The sequence below is a fragment of the Episyrphus balteatus genome, chromosome 2, assembly GCF_945859705.1.
Source record: "Episyrphus balteatus chromosome 2, idEpiBalt1.1, whole genome shotgun sequence".
Lineage (NCBI taxonomy): Eukaryota > Metazoa > Arthropoda > Insecta > Diptera > Syrphidae > Episyrphus > Episyrphus balteatus.
In genome coordinates this window covers 124,919,567-124,942,601 of record NC_079135.1, presented here as the reverse complement: position 1 = coordinate 124,942,601, position 23,035 = coordinate 124,919,567, and the positions used below count along the sequence as shown (strand labels likewise).

The 23,035-nt window shown below is 28.9% G+C and overlaps 1 protein-coding gene and 1 long non-coding RNA gene across 2 annotated transcripts in view; both read right to left on the bottom strand.

Annotated features, from left to right (window-relative positions):
• The window catches only part of LOC129912724 (uncharacterized), a 63,102-nt gene extending 46,017 nt beyond the window's left edge, over positions 1-17,085 (bottom strand). The window contains exon 1 of the mRNA XM_055991095.1: positions 16,890-17,085. Coding sequence (XP_055847070.1) covers positions 16,890-17,030 — 141 coding nt within the window. The 5' untranslated portion in view covers positions 17,031-17,085. The remainder of the gene's footprint in view (positions 1-16,889) is intronic.
• On the bottom strand, positions 8,808-11,559 carry LOC129912725 (uncharacterized). Its single transcript, XR_008771893.1, has 2 exons — positions 9,100-11,559; positions 8,808-9,024 (listed from the first exon to the last, which is right to left on the bottom strand). It is a non-coding gene; the product is annotated as an uncharacterized LOC129912725 (long non-coding RNA).
• Positions 17,086-23,035: the final 5,950 nt, after the last annotated feature.

The following is a 23,035-nucleotide window of genomic DNA, read 5'->3' as shown; positions in this document are numbered from 1 at the left end:
TTAAAAAGGAAATTAATCCCCATAATTCGAAGTGGCTTTTTGTGGAAAATGAATTTTGATTCTTAGTTCAAGCTTAGGTATCTTACGTAATAGCGCACGAAGAAGAGGTCGAGAGATTTCTGAATCTGAACAAATACAGCGTTGGCTATAAATATCTTCGCTATATCAAACAAGTACAATTTTCGAACGCAAGAAGTCTTAAGAGATATAATTTTGGGGCTAAAGAACTTTGAGAGTCTATTAAGTTCATACATTATTTAATACACAAACTTAGAAAAAACATCCTTTTCATATTTATTTTTGCAACATTTTTGACATATTCGACATTTTCCTTTGAATTGACCATTTTTGATTTATTTTCAGCGAAAACGGTTAAAAGTTGACCTTTTCCAATTATTTTTTTGTAAAAATCTTAACCATTGAGAGATATTTAAAAAAATAAAAAATAAATCTCAACCGATACCCTTTATTTTTGATTTTAAAAAATAAATCTCAAACCTTAACCGAAACTATTTAAAGTAATGTGTTAACTCTCAGAGAGAACCGATTGAAAATAAAGGTTGACTGTTATTTCTGGTCTCTGAAATCTCTGTATTCGTTAAAAATGAATGATCTCTTCCACAGTCTAGACAAAATACTTCAAACAATAAACAAATATGAACATATGGAAATAATGTCAACAAATCTTTCATTCAATTTATCCTATTTTCGTGACCTTTTATCAATCAAAATTATGACCTACAGCCCACTTAGGATCATAATTTTAATTAATCTTTCATTCAGTTAAGTTCTTTTTATTGGAGTTTTCAAGCAAAAATTGCGATTATATTTTCTGAAAGTCCTCCTCCGTATTGAGACATTGAGAGACGCATGTTGAGAAAAAAATGCATGTGGCCTTATTTTTTACGAATCTTTTCCTTGAAAAAGACGTTTCAATTAATCGAATTTCAAAATAAATATTTTCGATTAATTGAAAAGTCTTTTTCAAGGCTTCAATTTTTGAATTTTGAAATATTGCAAAAATATAAGAAATAAAAAAGAGATAACAGAAAATTAACCAAAACAAATTTTAAGAAATATTTTAAAATTTATTATTTTATAATATTAGTCCTGAAGAAGGGTGTAATCACGCCCGAAACGTCGACAAAATATTAAAATACCAAGACAGACCTACAGCCCACTTAGGATCATAATTTTAAATTTAATTTTTTATGCAAACGTTTTTACTAATTATTCAACAAGACAAATTTGTTCATAAAAAAATTTAAAAAAAAATTAAGTTGAAGTACTGCTAACATTTAAATCAAAATTGAGGCCAAGCTCATAACCAACACCGTTACATTGCAAATTCCATCGCAAGTAATGGTATTTATTTATCTGATGTAGAAATGATGTGGTTTTTTTTTGTATTGTTTCCATCAATTACTCAGCACACCCGAATTTTTGGTGAAATCTCTTGATAATTTATTGCCTACTTTACGATGACGTTTTTCTTTCTTTTTTTTAACCAATACAAATGTTGTAGAGTTCGTGTTTCCTTAATAAATGCTAAAAGGTTTAATGGGAAGATAAAGGAATGTAAGCAAATAAAACTTAACTATGGTCAAAGGTCCCCAAATCTCAGTTTAAAAATAGATTTATTTTTATTTGAAAAATAAAAATTGCTTTCAAAGTAATTTAAATTTACCCAATGAATTTAATTATTTTTACAAAACAACCGCAAGCAATAAATTAAAATTTTATCTTTTTAGATGGATTTTTTTTTTTATTTCATTCCAACCATTGCCCAAAAGCAACATTCAAACACTCTAGATTGTAGCAGAAATCCAACATAAAACTGAATGTGTAGCATGTTCTAAATGTAAACTTGCTAAATCTGAAGCAAAGGATGATAAATTGCTTCTTGGATTTGTGTTTTACGATGCACTTTTGCCTCTTTTTCAGTCAAGATATACACATTATATATAACAACGATGGAAGATGGAGCACACTATATATCTTAAGGAAGCATGTGCAATAGTACAACATAAAATAAATTAAATATAAGAAAAAAAAAAAACCGACATGTACAAGAAAAAGTAATGGAACAAAATGATTCCAAGAAAAGTGTTGCCACTTTAAATAATTAATAAGAAAAATAATAAATAAATGAATTGATTGCTTACTTTTATTATTAACAACATTCTTGTCAGTTGTTAAGTAAGATTCAGAATCAAACAGATATCTTTGTCTCAGTTCTTACAGAGTTTTTTTTTTAAATGGCGCCCAACGCGAAATTCACAAGAATATCTTAAAATCATTTTCTAAACACTTTCTTGAGTTGGAATGTACACATAAATAAAAGATTTTAATAATATAATGATTACATAGGATATATAGAGCATTCTTATAAAATGGCGCCCAACGTAGGTTTAATGAAAATGATTTAAGGTTTTTCAAAAGCACACACAGACTAAATAAAAAAAAGCAGAAGAATAAAATGGCTGAGATGAGTATCAAACTATTTTCATTAAATTCTTGCAGTGACTTACGACTTTTCTTAAGTGGCGCCCAATGTGAAATCCCTACATTAAAAAAATTTTAAATGAAAAAAAGTGGTAACTTTTTTAGAGTACAGCTCGCTCTTTAACAAGAACACACACACACACACAATCTCTTATTCCAAAGTCCAAATTTATAAATAAACATTTTCAGATTTTCAGACTGCGATATAGGCCCCAGGTGTGTTATTGCGCATATAACATAAGAGAGGCTTTTTTTTGTATCCAGCGTCCTAGCACGTGCTAATCTCCAATGCCTGTCTTGTCGTCGCCATGGAACATAAGAAAATCCACAAAAAAAAAGTAAAAAACTAGAAGCTAGATAAACAACAACGATATAAACTCGACCTTTTATAAACCCCAGAGAGAAAGACTCACATATTAATCCAGGTAGAGAGATGAATATAAAACGTTTTTTTTTTTTAAGTTCAAAAAACAACAAAACCAAAAAAATATTATGAAAAAAAAAATAATTTACTGAACATGTTGGGTAATTTGCTGAAAAACCTACCTCTTCGATATTTTCAAGTGATAAACACTATACTGCGCGCTGCGCCAACCAAGGTTAATTGTTTGTCATATAGGTAATTTTTTCATGTAAAGATAGATGATATGTTTAATCAGAAGACGTTGACGATGAAGTAGAAGAAGAATAAGAAAATAGAAAAAAAAAGCCAAGAATATAATAGTAATTGAGTGGAGCGAAGGTTAAAATTATCATCAACTATATCCTGTGTGTATGTTTGTCTATTTTAACATCCGATTGATTCAACTCATGAAACCGGAAGGATGTTCTAAAGCGTTACTTCCATCCGGTGTTTGTGTGTGTTTTTTTGTTATATAATTTTATTCTCAAGCAAATTATATAAACACACTCCCAAGATTAAAATTGAAGGGTTATATAATTGATACAATTTAGTTAAAGTGATGGAAGCATCCATGCAACTATACCGTTGTAATAACTAGTGTTAGCACACATTGGGATTTATTACACCTTAGCGACACAATCTTGTTTGTCTTTGATGGAGACTAGAGTGGGATTGAGACTATAAATCAGCTTGTTAGACGTTTTTAAGTCAGTGGGAGATGTCAACGGCCTGTGAGACAAAAATCTATCATATTAAACAATACAGTCAGTGACAGAAAAAAAGATGAGAAGAGAATTGCATGTTAAGTGTGTCTCTTAATGGAAATGGTGTTAGATTGCAGAAAATACTTTTTTGTTAGACATTGAAGTAGTTTGTAGTGCAGTCAGAGTTTTTGTTTTTGTTAGCAATAAACCACTTAAAAGGGCAATTGCCTGCGGCGATGCCCGTTCCAGTAAAAAGATATTATTTGTATTCTTCAAATCATTCTATTTTGAATTTGCATCAACATTTTAACCGCTAGAGGTCATTGGTGTCAAGTCCACACTCCATCATTTAACCAGAGCGAATGAAAAAATTAAATCGAGTTTGCACGTCAGCTCTTTCGTTTTTGATTTTTTTTTTTTTCCTTTTTAAATTTAAAAACACAAATCTTGTTCATACCTTTTGCAAGATGAATGTGCATGAAATAATATATCGTAGGTATATGCTATATACTTAGGTAGGTTATCGAGTTACTTTAAGTTGAAATTGGTACACAACACACATAAAAGCAAACCGCTCTGGATTATGATTATGGTTTTATGCGATGTACACGAATTTGTGTGCTTTAGAATAGGTGTAGGTTAGAATAATTTGCATTGCCCTGCAATAAAAAAGGTCTTGCTTTGCAAAAAATATCAAGGATTGCATGGAAAGAATAAAGATGGGAGTGGTAAGTAAAATTATGAAAAAAAAACCTTATCTGTACTTTTGTTGATTGAGCTTGAAATTTTTAGTACACTTCTCATGTTTTTTTTTTTTTTTTAATATTAAAAAAAGAATAAATATACGTACAGAGATTAATTCAAGTTTTGGATTTTATCAAATTTCATTTGTTGTCATTTTTGATCTAATTTTTGGAAAGATTCTTTAAATGCAATGCAAAAATTGAGCTGAATTTTGAATATTTTTGACACATTTCTGACTTAATTGAATTTGATGAAGCTAAATTTTGAGAAAATCCGATAAGATGTTGAGATAAAAGCTCCTGACTAGAGTATTTTCTATGCGAAAATAGTAACGAGTAAATAAACAAATTAATTCAATCAAGCACTGATTTTTCAATCGTCAGAAGAATAAATATCAATATAAAAAAAAGCTTTAACTGGGGTTTATTTAGCTATTGAAAAATCGGCTCTAAGACGTACTGTGACCTCTGTCCTGTTTTTTTTACTTTAAATATGAAAAGTTAAACACACAAATCTTTCAATACAAAAATTCCTCTTTTATTTTCTCTCTAATTTAGATAACAATCTCGAATTATAAGAATGAAAATTCATTCATTTTCGACTTTAACAAGATGCTCAGCTCATCCTATTTTGCTTAAGGAAAATAAAATTAAAAACAAAAACAGATGACGATCAGTTAAAACCAGCACACTTAAAATAAAAACTCTAGCAAAATAATAAAACAAACACAATTCCCATCAAAATTGAATAATGATTTATTCTTTCATTTCGCATTTATCTTGATTCTTTCATCTGTCAGATTAATCCATTAGCACAATTTTATTTGCAAACCAATGAAAAAAAAAATATGAAAACAAAAAAGAAAAGCGTAAAATTATGTTTGCTTTCCCAGACCCAAAACATTAAATTATTATCCATCATATCTTATTATTCTTATCATGCTGGTATATGTCTTAACAAGAAGTTGCACTTTCTGTGTCGTTCTATTTAAAAAAAACAACAATAATATAAGAAACACTTTCAAACACAGACCCTTCATAACGAAAAAAAAAAGTTAATCACAATTATGAACATAAGAAAAAAAGACAGAAAAATTAAATCTCATTTCATGAGATTCATGCCAAGAGGAGACTCATTGACTATGTGTATTTGTATTTACATTTTAGAACTTAAACTAAAAAAAAAAGAGAAAAAAATACAATGAAAATTTGATTCTCACATTTTAACATGAACTACTACACAAAAAACACACCCTATTTATAGTCAAGATACAAGCAAAAAAAATAACAAGAACATCCATGTTGAACAACTAGGCAAAACACAAAACACACATCTCTTGTGGCATTAATGAAGAAAGGAAATTTGCAACGATGACGCCATTTAATTAGCCATTTTCCTATATTTTTTTTTTTTTTTTTTGTGATAATTGAAGTCCATTTCCCATGAAGAATTGAGGCTCGCGTGTGTTTTAGATTTAATTTTTATGTTGAGTCTATGTGCATTAATTTTATGGTCATAGTCTTGTTGGTATAAAGTATTATAGGAAGTGGAGAGTTTTTTGATGTTAAATTATAAAGAAGTCCGACACCTAACTAAGAGACGACTTAAAAACAGATTGTCTAGATTGTCAAACAAAATTTGCAACAATTTCAACTTATGTTTTGTCGGTTTGTAATTTAGTGAAAATTGTGGATGTTAAGATTTTAAATGAGAAAGTGTTCTCAGTTTGGCGGTTAAATTGAATTAATGATGAGATCTAGGCTGGCAAAATTGCTTATACACGCAAGATCTCTCAGAAAAACAATGCACCACACAAAGATATTCAAAAAAAGGAATTGCACGCATAAACGCATGAATATTTTCTGAATGTTTGGTATAACTCAAGGTTGAACCTTTCTTCGCAATTGACAGCACACCCATGTTTTATTAGCTTCCATTCAAGTGAAAGTAAAATAACCCATGATGAATTCCAATTTCACTTTGTGAAGTATAATTTTGGTTTCATTTAACCGAGTCAGCTATGTTTTAAATATTTAAACACACATTTTAAGAAGAGCAATCAAACATAAATATCAACAATTTTGTAATTATACTCCACTTGCCAATCGGTGATTTAAATATAGGGTGGTTTCAAAAGTATTTTAAATTGAACGATGAGGAATTCGTGTCAGCGTTTTTTCTCATTAATTAACTTTACAATGTAGAGCTAAGATTATATACTTAGTTATTTTTTTACTCATTTATAACATTTTAAGCCCATAATAAAGTTGCACTACTATGTCCTAATTCCCAACTGAACTAGCTTCCAAATGATTGAACTTAATCCCACAGAAAACTATTCAAATTGATTAATTTTTCAAGTGCGAATTTTTAATGGTTCTAATTGGAAACTAGCTCGTTTGATTGTCCTAAAATTCTTTGGATATTAGCTTATGAATTTCTAATCCAAAAAATTTCCTTCTTAAAAAAGTGAAAAAGTGTTTGGTACTATGGTCATTTCATTATAATCAACAAAACAGCATGAATTTTCTGTTCTTAGACTACACTGATCCGATAAAAGGAATTTGTAAAATGCTTTCAATTTATAAAGTTGTAAAAGAAACCTTTGCAACTATAACAAGACATGAGCATAAAGTTAAAATTTTCTTTTCAATCGTTTATAAACAAGCTTTAAAAATTTTCTTTAATTTAAATTAAAATTGCTAAAAAACTTTAAAAACTCCTGTAGGAACGAATTATAACACTATAGTACCTCTATTGAAATTGGCAATTAAAGACATCGAAGTCCTAAACGCCAAGGTGGCCTTAGCAATACTTCAACACCTTTTTTAAAGTCTCTCAAAAGTGTGAATGTTCGTGGTTCCTTAGATTAGCGTTTAAAATTTAAACCCCGAAATTGGATGATCCAAAACAGAAATCGAATGAAACGAATTTTGTAATACAGTTTTAAAATTTTGTAAGTAATGTAGCGGAATCAAAAAAAAAAAAAAAATTAATCTCAGTAATGATAAATTATTAAATGCTACTTTGTTGCACAAAAATTAGAAGTTCGCATGGTTCTGGAGGTATTGAATTTTCCGCCAAAATAAGTTTGAAATTATTAAAAACATAGGTGGACTTAGCAACTTGACTGACCTTTGTAGATTTTTGTATGCTTTCAATTCCACAAACTTGGTTTTTATAGTCCCAACATTTTTTTTTTATTCAATCCTCCGCTAGAATAAGACTAAAGTTAGCAGACGAAAATAGAAAAATTTTTAATTTTTTTATGTCCAAAATTGTATTTATTAAAATCCTAATTTGTTGCACAAAAATTTATTTTGTAGCTCCTCCCAGTCATTTTTTATTTCAACTTAAAGTGGTGACATTTTTTAACCCTCTACTGCATGAATTAATATTAGCGGACGAAAAAATTAAAAAATGCTTTACATGTTTTCTTTGGGTTGTTTCAAAACGGTTTTCATTAAAAAATTTTTTTTTAATTAATTTGTTTAAAAAATTTGTTTATAAGCCAAATTTGGCTTCGTATGCATTAAGGGGTAAGAAATTTTACTAATTTTATTTATTCAGATTATGTAAAGAATACAATTAAAAATATCAAAAGATAAATATTTATCATTTAAAAACAAAATAATGTAAAATTAATACATTGCATTACAAAAAGTTAAGAATTAATTCAAATTTGGCTCATTTTAAGCCATGGAACCGAGAAAAGCAATTTGTTTTTTCCGTTAAATATATTTTTTTCTGGTTCACATTCTTTCCACTGTCGAAGTAAGTCTTGCTCCAACATTTTCACCCACTCCCAGATCTTACAAAAGCTAAGAAGTAATAAAATTATTGAAAAATATTATAGGTGAGCCCCCTTTCCCTGAAATTTGTGTGGTTACGCCGCCGGAAATGGGGTTAACATTTGAAAAATGTCTCTAAAAGCGAAGGGACTCCATTTCTGAATAAAACATAGCTTCCAAGCAAAATAACAATGTAAAGGAACAAAATTTTCCAACAAAAAAGTTTTACATATTGTGTAGATTTACAACCCCTGAATGCATACGAAGCCAAATATGGCTTCCCTACTTTTTGCCCTCCCAAGACCAGGCCAATAACTTTTTTTCAATAAAATTTGGTTCATAGCATACACAATTAGACAATCGATCCTAAATAAATTTTTAATTCCACTTTACTTTCCAAAGAAACGCAGTAATTAACACTTAAAGTATGAATATATTCTACACTTTCGATTTCAATGCACACGACTGATCGACTCACCTGTGATCATAAAATACACCTATATTTTGTGTCGGACACACGAAAAAACTATCTCTAGGGGTTCTCAGAAACACAAAGAAGAGGATTGTATTGAATCTTTACCATTTTTTTGTGACAGAGAAGAGAAAAATGCTTTCAAACTGACAAAACCATATTTGGCTTCGTATGCAGTAGAGGGTTAAAAATATCTTTTTTTAATTTTTTCAGTAATTGAAGCTTTTCAAAACACAATAATATTGAAGCCTTTTTTTTTAAGTAAGCCCAAAAGTAAGCTTTAAAAGAGAGTAAATGTAAGAGTAAGCTTCTTTGAAGAGATTTGAAGTAACCGAGACTCAGATGAAACACGAAAATTTAATTTTGTAGCTCGATCAGTATTCTTTTTTTTTTTTCAAGATCTTGCTAAAATAAATTTGAAATACACAATATTAAATGAGGTGAATTGTCTCTTTGGAAAATAAAGACTCTTATATTTACCATCAGTTAAGCAATTCATCATCTTTCCGTTTTAATTGAATTTTATATAAATGCTTCGTTCACGTTTTATTAATTAAAAAAAAAAATAGTTTCCAAGAAATGTCATTCACTTTAAAAATTATACTCAAATCAACAACAAAAAATAAAAGAAAAAAGTAATAAAACTGTTCATTTCTAAAGTCACTTAAGTGTTTTATTGCCTGTTGCGCAACAATTAAATGTTTGAAAGAAGCTGCCAATTAAATCATAACCACAGTTTGTTCGAGCTCACTACCTATAAATAACTATCCACGAACCCATTATAATGTCGCTCAACCAACCCAATATAAAATAAAAATACTTTTTAAGTTCATCGTCACATAATGACAATTTATCCACGCCCCCGAAATCTATAAACTGTAGCACTTTTTTTTCAACTATAATTGCACGATTTTTGTGTTTTCTTCTTTTTATTTAAGTTAAATTAAAAGTAAAAGAAAAAAAAACTATATCAAGGGCAATAAAATTGTTGAGTTTTATTACTTTAACACGCTTGACATAACATATACACATTATGTCGCGTCCTAAGGTCACAATTAAATTGGATATGTGAGAAAGTGAAATCATTACAAATGCACGCATTGTACACAAAACGAAAGAGTTGAGGCACGAACTCTATTTATAGATGATTATGCATTTAGTCTAGACAATAAAGGTCCTCAACGTCCAAGATCTTCATCCACACATACGAGTATTATTAAGAAGAACTTTTCGGTTGTCTAAGAATTAATTACTAGTGCTGAAATCTTCTCAGGAAAATCTGCGAACCATGGAAAAGAGAGAGAGACCAATCCACAAGTTTGGTTCTGTTTTGCAAATCCACATCGTAGTCATGGGAAAATGGTGTGAAAAAAAAATTGATTTGCTAAAGCCAGATTCCAATAAATAATATTCCTAGGTGTGGGAAGATTATGATGGAAGCTGTGCAAAAAAAATAATCACAAAAAAAAAAAGTTGATTGAAATCATGATCCTCCCGGGAGCAAAAATTACGACATGAAGATGGAAAAATTAAGATGACACCTGTGTATGCTATTTGTTTGTGGTTTTTTCAATTTGATTTTATTTTCTGTCGATTCTTTTTCTGTAACTGGAGTGATGATTCTGAAGTAGTTCAGTGGCCGACACTTTATTCACAGTAATCATGATGATGAAGAAAAAAAGGTATACATTTCGTTTTGAATCCAAGAATATTACTATGCTTCATGGCTGAGCAGTTCCATGCAACAAGAAGGGGTTCTATAGAGTGTGTTGAGCTTATCGTGTGAACTTATCTCGATCTGGTATATAGTAGGTTGGCTGAAGCCAACATGTAGCATAAGATTATTATTACATTTACCTCGTTGTTTTTTTTTTTTTTTTGCTACGACCCTATTTTCATTCACAGTGCCTCTATACTCCTTTAGCCCTTTTAATTTTTTTCTGTCTAAGTCTGCATATCAAATTATTATCATCTGTAGAATTCCCATCGTAAATGTTACGTGAATTATATATTCAACATACATTTACTGCGACTTTGTACATAGAAGATAGAGCTTCTCTTAAATAAAGTGTCTTATATTTCCGTTTTGCCATGATGCGATGGTCTTTTGAGGAAATTTATGCATTTTCGTTGGATCATGCTAAAAGCGTGGGTAGGATGTGTCTCTTCGTGTTACACCACAACAACCAGCCGACCAACCAACCAACCAACCGACCCTATACAGACAGCTAAATGGGAGTTTAAATTTACTTTTTTTTTTGTTATTTTGTTTGATTGTACCACTTGCACATTTGAGTTTAGACGAATTAATTAAAATTGTTGTTGTTGTTATTGCACGAGACTTCTGTTAACTTGGGGTTTCATTTTTTTTTTTCTAAAAGATTCATTATTATAGGGTTGGTACAATAGAATTGACGGGTTCAGTGGTTCTAGTGGGTTTTATGTGGGCTTTAATTGAGCATTAGATGGTAATAAATTTATGTTCTTATAGAAGTTTTCTAAGGAAAGTCTCTTCACTTAGTATTTTTTAGATGAAAAGGAGTTTGGTTTTTTTTTCTAGGGAAAGCGATTCTCTAGAAGGCGGACACTTAAGGCATTGTTTGAAAAGTTAAACTATGTAATAAATGCATCAGATGAGAGGCATATAAATATTATGGTGTCCAAAGGAATAATAGCTCGTATTTAATCATAGATGGTGTTTTTGATAGCTTTTCAAAATATTATTATAGTAGATTTTATAGGTTTTTCAGAAGTCATTCTAACACTATAATCAGTAAGATAAGTTTCTTTAACATTTACCACACTCACATAAATATAAATAAGGTGCTTCTTTTATTAGTTTATTCTTAAGGAGAAGATTATAATCAACTTTTGTTATCTAAAGCATGCAGGCAAATAATGTAGATAAAATTGCAAGGAGTCATTTTTATTTGGCAATTTACTATTCTTATTGTAAAAAAAATAAACTTCAAATTATTAAAAATATAAATAAAAAAAGGACCTAAATGACTTTCTTGCGGGATCCCGAAAATTGTGAAAAATTGGTTGGAGAAATTTTTAAAGTACACATAGTGGAGTAACTAAAGCTCAAAAATTGGCAATATTAGGGAACCCGGCCGAACAGCTTAGATTTTGATGATCTTTTTTTTCAAACGTCGGTAATTAAAAATATTTTAAAGTCTATAGATTAAAAATTGCCGATGTTGCCGTTTAGATTTTTTTAAATTTTATTTTTCTTAAATTTCATAAATTAATTGATGCCAAAAGATTGTCTAGGAAATTCAAGGAAAAAAATATACAGGAGTGAGGGACAATCTTTCATCGTTCAAGCGATAGGTGCAATTTTCTTATTAATTGACTTCAAACACAAAAAAAAATATTTGAACACAACGGCAACACCTACAATATTTAAATGTACATTTTTAAACTAGAAACTTAGTCATATTTGTAAAATTAAAATTAAGTTAATTGAATTTAGGGCTTTTGAAAGAATGGTAACTCAACTCAGATTTTTGAAAAAAAAAAAATTATTGAAAAAATTTTAACATGTGTTTTTAACAACTTTTTCGTAATATAAAATGCACTTTTTTTTCAATTTTTTTGGCCACATTTATTATGATTTGAAATTATAAAAGGAAATGTCAATATGTATTACGGTTTATGAAAAAAATTAAAAAGTGTTTCATTTTCGAAGAAGTTTTTTGAATAGAAGTTTTGGAAAAAAATTTAACTTATTTTTTTTTTAAAGTTCAACTTCTAAATATAGAATTATTATTTATTAATTTAATAACCCTTACTGTTGAAAGCTAAATAGCAAAAATTTAAAGTTCTTATTTACCAAAGTCTTTGTGAAAATCAATTATTTCAATGCAAAAATTCAGTTTTTTTCAAAAAAACCCATTGAAATTGAAGTAATTTTTAATTTTTTTTTTTAACTGTAATATTTATATATTACCTTTTCCTCTTCAGAATTCAACTGATAATATTTATGGCAAAACATTTTTTTAAATAAATTCATATTTTATTAGAAAAAGTTTGGAAAAAAGTCGTTTAAAATTTTTTTTTTAAACATTTTTTTTTAAATTCTGAGTTTGAGGACCATTTTTTCAAAAACTCTTCATTAATTTTAGTAGATTTAAATTTAAGAGATAAGAATGAGCTTCTGGCTTTTTAAAATTGTATTTTAAAATATTGTAGGTGTTGTTTTCAAATTATTTTTTTTTGTGTTTGAAGTCAGATTGTGAGAAAATTGCATTTATCGCTTAAACGATGGAAGATTGTCCCTTACTCCTTTATACTTTTTTCCTTAAATTACCTAGAGAATGTTTTGCTATCATTTTTTTTATGAAATTTAAGCAAAAAAAATGATTTTGTTCAAAAAAAATTTAATTTTAATTTTAAAAAACAATACGGCAACATCGGCAATTTTTAATCTATAGACTTTAAAGTATTTTTAATTACCTACGTTTGAAAAAAAATCGTCAAAATCAGAGCTGTTCGGTCGGGTTCCCTAATAATTTGCTTTAGTTACTCTACTAACATTTTAAAAACGGGTTTAAAGCTAGCAAGATATCCATATCAAAATGATAGGTTCAAAGCCAAGTGCATTAATTTTGAAGAGTATGAGACTTTGGGAAATTTTGTTAAAGACCTTGCTTAAATCAGTGAAGGCAACATCGACTTTCATCCAAGCCTCAAGCGCAATAAGGGTAAGTGATTCGAATTCAATAAGGTTAGTGGTAGTGGACTTACATTTGAGAAATCTATTTTGTCTGGGAGTATAAGTAACTTCCAGGGGAAGTTTATAAATTCAAATGCATTCAAATACTTTGGATATAAGGAAGTTTGACAATGGGGCAGTATTTCATAGCCCTTTATATGTCAGGAAGTATAGATTTGAAAGCACTTGTAAGCACTTGCCTTGAAGAGTTATAAAACACGTATTTTTAAAAAAATCAGTATTTTTATTGTAGTCATCAAAATAAAAAGTTAAAAATGCTGTTTTCAAGTTAAAAATGCGAAAACTAAAACAACAAACTATTAAATATTTACTTTTACACACTTTCCGAAAGTCAAAAAAGAAAACCTTGTAAGTTAAAAGAGAAAAAATATATTTTCTGAATTTCTTATTTTTGTAGGCATCAGTAAAAAACTTTCAAAACTTTCAAAATAAATTGTCAATAAAATACTTGTAACGTAATTTCTGCGAAATATGCGAGTATTTCGATAAAATAGTATTTGAAATTTAAGTTATCAAAGACAAAAGAAATTTACAAGCTTCATCTGTTTATTTGCTGGACCTATTTTTGTTTGTTACAGAAATGTCACATGGTAATATTTGGGAATTAGAGTTATAAAAGTAATTTTCCAAGCCTAAGGAAATTCTCTTTGAAATAAAGATAACTTAAATATTTGATGGAGAGTTTTCTTCCCCCGTCGAGATATCAGGGAGGAAAGGCTCGAATTAAGGCTGGTAATTAAAATATGCTTCATTTGGTTTAAAAAAAAATTTTCGTAGAAAAACCGCTTGAAAAATGAAGCAAACGATTTTGAGATACGTTAAGGAAAACAAATACGATTATTTTATTAATTTTTTTTTAAATTATATTCGGGAACAGAAACATTGAGTTTGGAATCTAGATTGGTTATGCAATCAATTGAGATTACAGGAACTAGTTTTGAAGGTGAAAGGAAGAGAATTTGTTATTTGGAAAATGCAATCACTTGAATCTAAAATCCTGTATTAAAATCATGAAAATGTTTTTCTCCGAGTTTCCTTCTACTTTTTTGCAAAATTAAGCATACTTTTTAGTATGCTTTCTGATTCTAAGAACCAATTTGAATACAAACGAAAAAGTATCGCAAATCTGATTTTAATTGTCTTTATCCCTTGCTTTTTTTATATTTATTTATACTTTTTTTTAATATTCATTACTTCACCATTCTATACTACCTCATAGTCAACGTTAACATTCAAGAATATTTACAATTATTACAAAATCAAATATTTTTATAGAAGTCTCATTATCTAAATTGCGGCAAACCCACTTAACCCAAATACAATTCACCCCAAAAAAAAATATAGCTCTTCTTCTTTTACACATAACAAATATTGTCTTCCACGCGTACAAAGTTTTTTTCTATAGATTTGCATACGCACTGTTTTTCAGACAAACAAAAACCATCACAAAAAAGAAGACTTCAATAACGGAATTATGATTTTTTTTTTATTATTTAAAGAGCCTAGGTACCCTTTTTTTCTGAAAAAAAAAAAATAAATTTCAATCTTATGGGCTCGTCTGACACTGAAACGAGTTTCATTTAACAAAAAAAAAAATAATAAATTGATGCTTCCTTGGAATTTTAATTGTGTGGGAGTTTGAATTTTTTTTCTTCTTTTTTTTTAACATTTTGATTTTTTTTTTGTGTCTGAAATTCAATATGCCACCAATTTTCTCTTCTCATTGTTGTAAGATGCTTTTGAAGGGATTCTGAAGAAAAAAATATATATCTTCTTTGTTAAGCAACATAATTATGGCTAAAGCAATTAGGAAATTTTTTTTTTATTACTTAATGACATTATTTTTTGTCTTTATTTTTGTCTTCTTCTCTTATTTAAAATTACAACGTCAAAGATAAATGAGTTAAAATAAAACATAAAGATTTCAATCGCTACTGATTGATGTTCGCAAGGTGGTAGTAGCATCGATTATAAATTTCACCAAGCAAATTATAAAAGTTCCCTTTTTGTTTTTAAGGAAGGAACTCTGACCATGAACTTCTGCAAAATAATAAATTATTCAAAAACACAAAAAATAGCACGTGCTATTCAAACCAAATTTTTAAACCCAAAGGCACCTGCTTTTTTTTAAAGACTCCTCTCTATTGATGATATGAACTTTTACATGTGTTTCTTGTTATAATCTAACCGGTTCTTTAACTAGCAAAACACTCTAAAAAAAAAACAAACGTAAAAGGTCTTGAAGAATATATACGTAGTTAATCGAGGGCACGAGATGTATAACCACGAATTATTAAGTTTTTTTGTTTTTCTGTTTTCATTTCGTTTCGCTTTACGTTAACCCTTTTTCTTTAAGTTTTTTTTTTGAATGATAGACAATGATATAGGTGGCAGCAGGTGCTAGTGGCTATTTTTATATTGTTTCATTTCAGTTAGGAAATTAATAATACCGAACAAAAAAACAAGAAACATGCAAAGAAAATATCAAATTTGTACAAAAATAATCTAAATCGAGTTCGTTGCTCAGCTCTTTTGTTTTCATATAAATTTGTGAAGTAAATTCAAACTTTTACTACAAAGTCAAATAAAATGTTGAATTTTTTTATTTTCTTGATAAAAAATATGATTGATGGTCAATTTGAATTCAATTTTAAGGTAGAATGGTGGTTAAAGTGAAGAAGCTTTATTTGATTTTAACCGTTAAATTATATTTCTCTGTTTGTTATGTAATTTAATATGTTAAGCCATTTTGGATCAAATAACCATTAAATATGAGTCAACCCAAGTTGGAAATATTACAAAAAATTTCAAAAATATCAAAATAGGTAACAAAAAAACACAGTGCTGTCAAAATGATCCAAAAGGGTAGGCTTAGCAAACTAATCCGGTGATACCTTTTTTTGGAATAGACGTCCAATCCGATTAGAAAAGGTTTTTAAATAGGCATAACTATTTAGGTTTTTTTCTTAATTCTTTAAATTTTATGTCACTTTTTGATGTGTTTTCTTTTTTTTATAGAATCGTTAAGTGTTTAAAATTGATTAAAAATTATTTTTTTAATAGCACACCCCAAAGCATTTTTTTATGTAAATTTTGTTAAAATTGATTTAAAGTATAAAGCTCACAGCAACACTGTCTATTAATTTTATATTTGAAAATTTAGAAGATTAGTTAATTCATGAATTTAAAAAAAGTTTAAAAGAAAAACATTTATGAAGGTGTAAAAATTGAAAGCCGCTGAAAATAATAATCGATTTAAATTCTTAGGACTTCCGGCAGTTTAAAGCTTTTCCATTTAAAATTAAATATTTGTTTACTTAGCCAAAGACATAACAAAAATAACTTTGCAACACTTTAAACAGTTTAAAAAAGTGTCTTCCTGTTCTTTGTCTTCAATTAATAGCTCAAAATTGACCTAAAAAAACTCAACCTCTTTAGGTGTTGATGCTTGAAAGCACTATTAAATAACAAGCAATACAAAAAACAACTCATCTTTCAATTATAATTATATAACATCAAGACGACTTACCTGAACAGCACAATTGAGGAAACAATTATTTTGGCCAGGTCCATTAAGTAGTCCCTTTGAAGTTGGCTCCATTGGTGACAAAATAGCTGGAGCACTTAGTAGTTGCATTATACGTTTGTGTTCATTTTTATTAAAGTACATTTGTTGTTGTAGTTGTTGTTGTTGCTGTGGTTGTTGTTGGTTGAGAATTTGTGGTGAGGTGCACATACCGCCCGGACTGCGATACAGTGTCACAGCACTCATTGGTGAAGCCATTTTTTTGTGCACAATAGAAGGCAACACACACAAAAGAAACTAGCTTGAAATCCGACAACGGATAACAACTATACTAGCTTTTACTAACTTGCGGCATAACTGCAAAGATAAAAAACAAAAAAAAAATGCACTTAAATCAAAAATTAGAAGAAGAAAAAAAACACACATAATTATTTAGAGATAATAAGTTCTGATCTAAATTCCTATTCAAGCGGGATAGCGAGTAAAATAGAGAAGAAAAAAAAACCTGTCCTGCTTTCGTCTAGTGCACACAAAAGCCCACATGACTGCAATGACGACGACTATGACGACGATTCAGATTCAGCTATATACGACGAACTCGATATTGTTGGGGAGATTAAAGTGATTTTCTGCTCCAGATCGAAATTAATTACGATCGCGCGGGCTGCCAAGGAAATTTGTTCTCTTTCTTTATATAGATGCAGCATGCAGCCAGAGCGCACATTAAAGCCAAAAAGCTAAGTGGTATAGTACACCTGTTTGTGGCATAGTTCGATACCGGTTAAAGTCGGATGATGATGATGGTTTATAGACAGTATAAGTATTTTTTTGTTTTTTTTTTTCTAATATCCTATTCCGATCATGAATATATTAACGCTGGAACAAATTGCATCGTTGAGTTTAAAGTGATCTGTTGTGGAGATTATTTTGGTAGACGACTTATATGATCGCGGCAAGTAGGAGGTAAATTATACGAGAGTATATACGGAGTATGTAGGTTGTATCTAGGTTGCAAGATCTTAAAGAGTTTAGGAATTATTTGGTTGTTTTTTTTTTTTTTGGCTTTGGTTTTGGACTTTGAGAACGTTAAGGTGCAGCATATTTGCAGGATTAAACCTATGCATATAAAGTGGTAAATTTATCTTTCATGCTTAAAAGTGTAGCAGATTTCTTTATGAACTTAGCGGAATGAATGCAATGAATGTTTAGTTGGTAGAATTTATTTTGGCTGAGAAGTTGCATACAAATCAATAAATTAGCACGTTTAATATGTAGGTTTTTTATTTTTGATAATACAGTTGTTTATAAACAAATTGAAAATGAAAAACCAACCATTTTTGCCTGTTTTGCAAAAATACAGAAATCGAATTCGTGATAAAATAAAATATTTAAGCTTGTATAATGTTAAAATGTTTCTTAGTAGCCCAGAAATCATAGGAATCATTCCGTATTTCCAATTCCTATGAATTTTTGTTTATTTAACGTCAAAATGAATTAAAAAAACTCCTTCAAAAGTTGATAAAAAAGTAAACGAAAAGGAAAGGGGAACGGGTCGTTATTCTGTATTCCTAACTTCTGTATGACCAAAATTCTGTATTTCAATAAAAAATTCTGTATGAACATAATTCTGTATTCCATTATTCAGCTTTTCTATTATTCTGTATTTCAAAATTCTGTAAATCCAAAATTCTGTGTTCAAAATACTGGAAATCCATTATTCTGTTTCTTGGAATTCTGTATATTCCACACCTATACCTTTTGGTCTTTAATGTTAAACAAAATCTGTATTCAATTAACAAAATAACAGTGTATAAGATCCGTTTGGTAAAACTGCTGTAGCTGTAAGTCATATGCAAATTAATTGGGGAGGTACTTTACTTCAACATTTTCTTCAAAGAAAATACCAAAAATCTGTACTCCAAAATTCTGTAAATGATAAAAGAAAAATTGTTTTGATAATGAAAAAAACTGCGCACTTTTTTCATTATCAAAATAATTTTTCTTTTATCATTTACAGAATTTAGGATTACAGAATTTTGAAATCCAGAGGCAAGACCATTTTTGTACTATTTGTATGAAAAAAATTAAAATTGGCAACAAGATCATATCTGTAAGTATGAGTAAGTTCAGTTGAAACCACAAAAAGTTACGATAAATTTTGTGTTTTTTTCATGATATAATTAACTTTTATGTGAAAAATAAATTTGCCCTTTTAAAAGTGAAATAATTAAAAGTCTTAAATTTTTCTTATTTTATAATTAAAGGTGGGAACCGATGAAAATATATCATACGTGTCTTATTATTGAAAAAAATTCTATTTTTACAGAAAGAAACGGTTTTACTACGAACAGAATTTGATAGGGCTTTTTTCCCTTTGAGGGGTAAGACCGTTTTTTGTTAGATATTTTTTTTTTTTTGTTTCAGTATTTTTTATTTTTATTATAATAGTTCCTGCAAATATAATTGATATTTTTTATTGGTTTTTAAGGCAGTTAAACACTAAAGAGGCAGTCTTGTCCCCACTCCCCCTACCTACACATTAAAAAATCACAAAGTCAAGTCTTTTTTTAGAAAATCTCAAAAAAATTACTGTATCTCAAAAACGGGAGCTAACCGAAATTTTTTGAATTCGGATTCAAAATCAGAACTCTTAAATCTAATAGAAAAGTATACTTTTGTTCTTGGGAGAAAGAAATATGATCAGTTTCTTTATGGTAAGGTAAGCCAAACCTACTAAACTTACTTAAATTTAGATGTCTCGGAGAAGAAAAGATATATTAAGGAGATTGAAACTAATTTTGAAAGAAAAAAACAAATTCTTTCCGTAACAAATTTACTTGAAAAAGATTACCTTATCCCAAAGTATTGCTTCGAAAACAGCAAAAAAAAAAATGGGTTTTTGAAATTTTCTAACAGAAATATCTATAAAACGTGACTTCGGATTCGGAATCAGCTTACAAAAATCCTTTAGAAAAGTATAGTTTTATTAAAAGGAGGATTTCCTTATAGACCTGTAGACTGACAATAAGAAGGAGATGGCAAGTTGATTTACGATACCTAATGAAGCAAGCTAAGGAGTCAAATTTGGCTTAACTGGGTGAATTGATAGATTTTGTGTACGATCGTAAGGCGGTCAAAAACGTAATAATAAGACTGATAAGAAAGGAAATTTAATTAATTTATTCATATTGTTGTTTCTGTCATAAAAATCAAAGAAGTAAAACTATTCACTAGCCCTATCAACTTACAACTCATAAATAAAAACCAAATCTCCATCATAAATGGGCTAAAAAATTCAAACAATAACAAACTTCAAAAAATACATAAAATATACCAAGATTACGTGAGCATATTTGAAAGTTATCAGTATAGAAACTCTACCATTGTCGCGATTAACCAACATGACAGAAATGTCCATCAAATTTTGTGTAAATTTCTTGATGAGCAAAAAGCCCATCAAAGCAATTAGTGGACAATAAACTTGAATAACCTAATCGCTAGCTACTGAAATTTTCTTTTCTCTATTTTGTTGTTGTTGTTCAATACACATCGGACGGTTCTTGAATAAACAAGTTGTTTAATATCCAATGTTGTAAAAAAAAAAAACTTGTAAGGTAATTTTTTTCTTTATTAGATAAATAAATATTATTTTTTTTTTTTTTTGTAATTTGAAATTTGTATATTGTATCTAACTGTCCTTATTCGTTAGCCTATCAACCGGTCTGTCTATGTTTAGTCTTTGTGAATACAAATGAGTATAGTAAATTGTAAAGTTTAACAATATAAAATAGCAACCTGTTCAGCATATTTAAGTGATCAACATACATAATAATCAAGTAGGTAAATATTCTTCAATAGATATAAAAAGAAGTATAAAAAATATCAACCTGTCGTTGAAAGGTTTTTGTAAACTATATGGGCTTTGATTTGAGTATGATTATTATTCATTGGTGTTGTGAAATGAGGAAGGAATACTTAAAAAGTTGATCACTTTGATCGATGACAGAAAAAAAAACAGAGACAAATGATAAATAGTGAAATGAAAAGAACAAAAATGGAGATTTATAAGTAAAAAACAAAAGTTTACAATCTAAAGGTTAAATTTCCTACTAGGTCGCATATTCCTTGTAGTAAAATTTCTAACACTTGTTCATTTGGTTCCAGTGTTGTTACATTTAAGAAGAATTTTTTGAAGTTACTATTTCTATTATCGTCCTACTGCGCCTATCAACAAGATTTATTTCTTTATTTTTTGTCATACGAAAAAACACCCTTTTACGCGTTATGAGTTTTAATTTTTATGACAAAAGGCAGACGTTGAAAAACGAACACCCAACCCAAGTGACGACATTAATTTGCATTTGATCATTTACTGGACTCTTCTTTATCTATCAATGGTATTCAATTCCCCAGAAAAAGGTTCTTCATTAAAAACAACGGACGCCACAAAGTCAGAAAAGATAATCATCAGCGCACTCATAAAAACTCAAAAGATTCAAATTCTAAGAAATTTATTTCATTCATAGAAAATGCAATAATATCCTACCTACTATTGTTTATGCAATCATAATAATGATAATGAGTATTGTTTTGCTACAATTTCTAATCCGAAAGAATGCGATCAATAATACGTTTGCATGCGACTCGGACAATGTACACCTGCACTGTTGTCTACTAGTCTAGTAGCTATTTTGATTATACCTATAGAAAAAATACCTCAACTATGTTAAATGACCATGAAAAATTACATCAAATCAATTTTATTGGAATTTTTATACATTTTTTTTTTTTAATAAGTATTCCTACAACATGAAGAAAAAACTAGATAGAATGATGCTGTTTCTTGTATAAAATAGAAATTGATTCACCACAAGTGGCCAACAGAAAGTCGGAGTAGAACTACTATATCGCATCAGGTGAATCTATTAGATTGATGTGGAGCATCTCATAATAATTAACAAAACATGAAACGAAACTGCTTCCAGTCAAGGTTGCCATCTTGTGTGGTTTTTTTTTTTTTTTCTTCAAAATAAGTGATCAAAAATAGAAAAAAATTCATTGATTTTTAAGAAATAACACAAATTTTCAGTTTCCTATTATTGACACAAAATATAAATTTAAAAGATTGCAAAAAAGGAAATTATTTTCAAGAAAACAAGAAATAAGTAGAAGAAATCATTGGTATAGGTAAAAATATTATTCCCATGTCTTACTTGGTGGTAAATGATGTTGGTAACCCTATCATGGATGTTGCATTAAAATGTTTCAATATTTTTCTTTTCTGGGTGCGAGGAAGAGGAGTGGGCATTTATCAACAATGGCAGTGGTAGATGATGAGCGTGATTACATTCTATGTTGGTTATCAATCAGCCTCTATGTGGAATGTTGTTTTTTGTTTATGTTTTCCTTCTTGATGAATCAAAAGCAAAGATATATTAAGAAGCTTTTTGAATTTAAAATTTTTCTTGTGTTATTTTTAAAAGAGTTTGAACGATGATTTAATAAAGTGGGTGCATTTATTTTGATAATAAAAAAAGGTTCGGACGAAAAAAATGCTTTATCACGACACTGCATTGTGCTACACTTTGAATATTTTAAAGACTTTAATAAGTACATATGTTTTGTTTGTATATTTTTTTTAAATTTTGTTTGAAGAAGACTATCTATTTGAAGCTTAGAGGAACGGATCCAATTTTTTTAAATCGAATATTTTGGCCTTTTTATAAGAGTTTTAATCCACATGTTTTTGAAGAAAGATCGAAGATATGAGAATATTTTTTTCATATAGGAAAGTTGTTTCGGGTTTTAAATTTCTTGAAATTGTTGTATAAATTTCAATACAAAAATAATGGTAAAAAATAATACACACCTTTTACCTCTAGATGGTGTCGTAGTCAATTTCGTGCAACGTCAAATAGCCTATAACCAGTCAAAACGTAAGGCGTTTCCAAAGATGCCTCATTTGTCCAATTAATATAAGTAGTTTAGAAGCTGTGATGCGATGCCACAGATGACAGACCCCAAGTAAAAATTTGGCTTTCATAAAAAATATATTTTTTTTTTCGATTCGGCAAGTTAGTTTGTATACAGTGGTGGTAAAATAATTAGAAACGTTCTCCTTTGTTTACAAAATGTTATTTTTTTCTTAC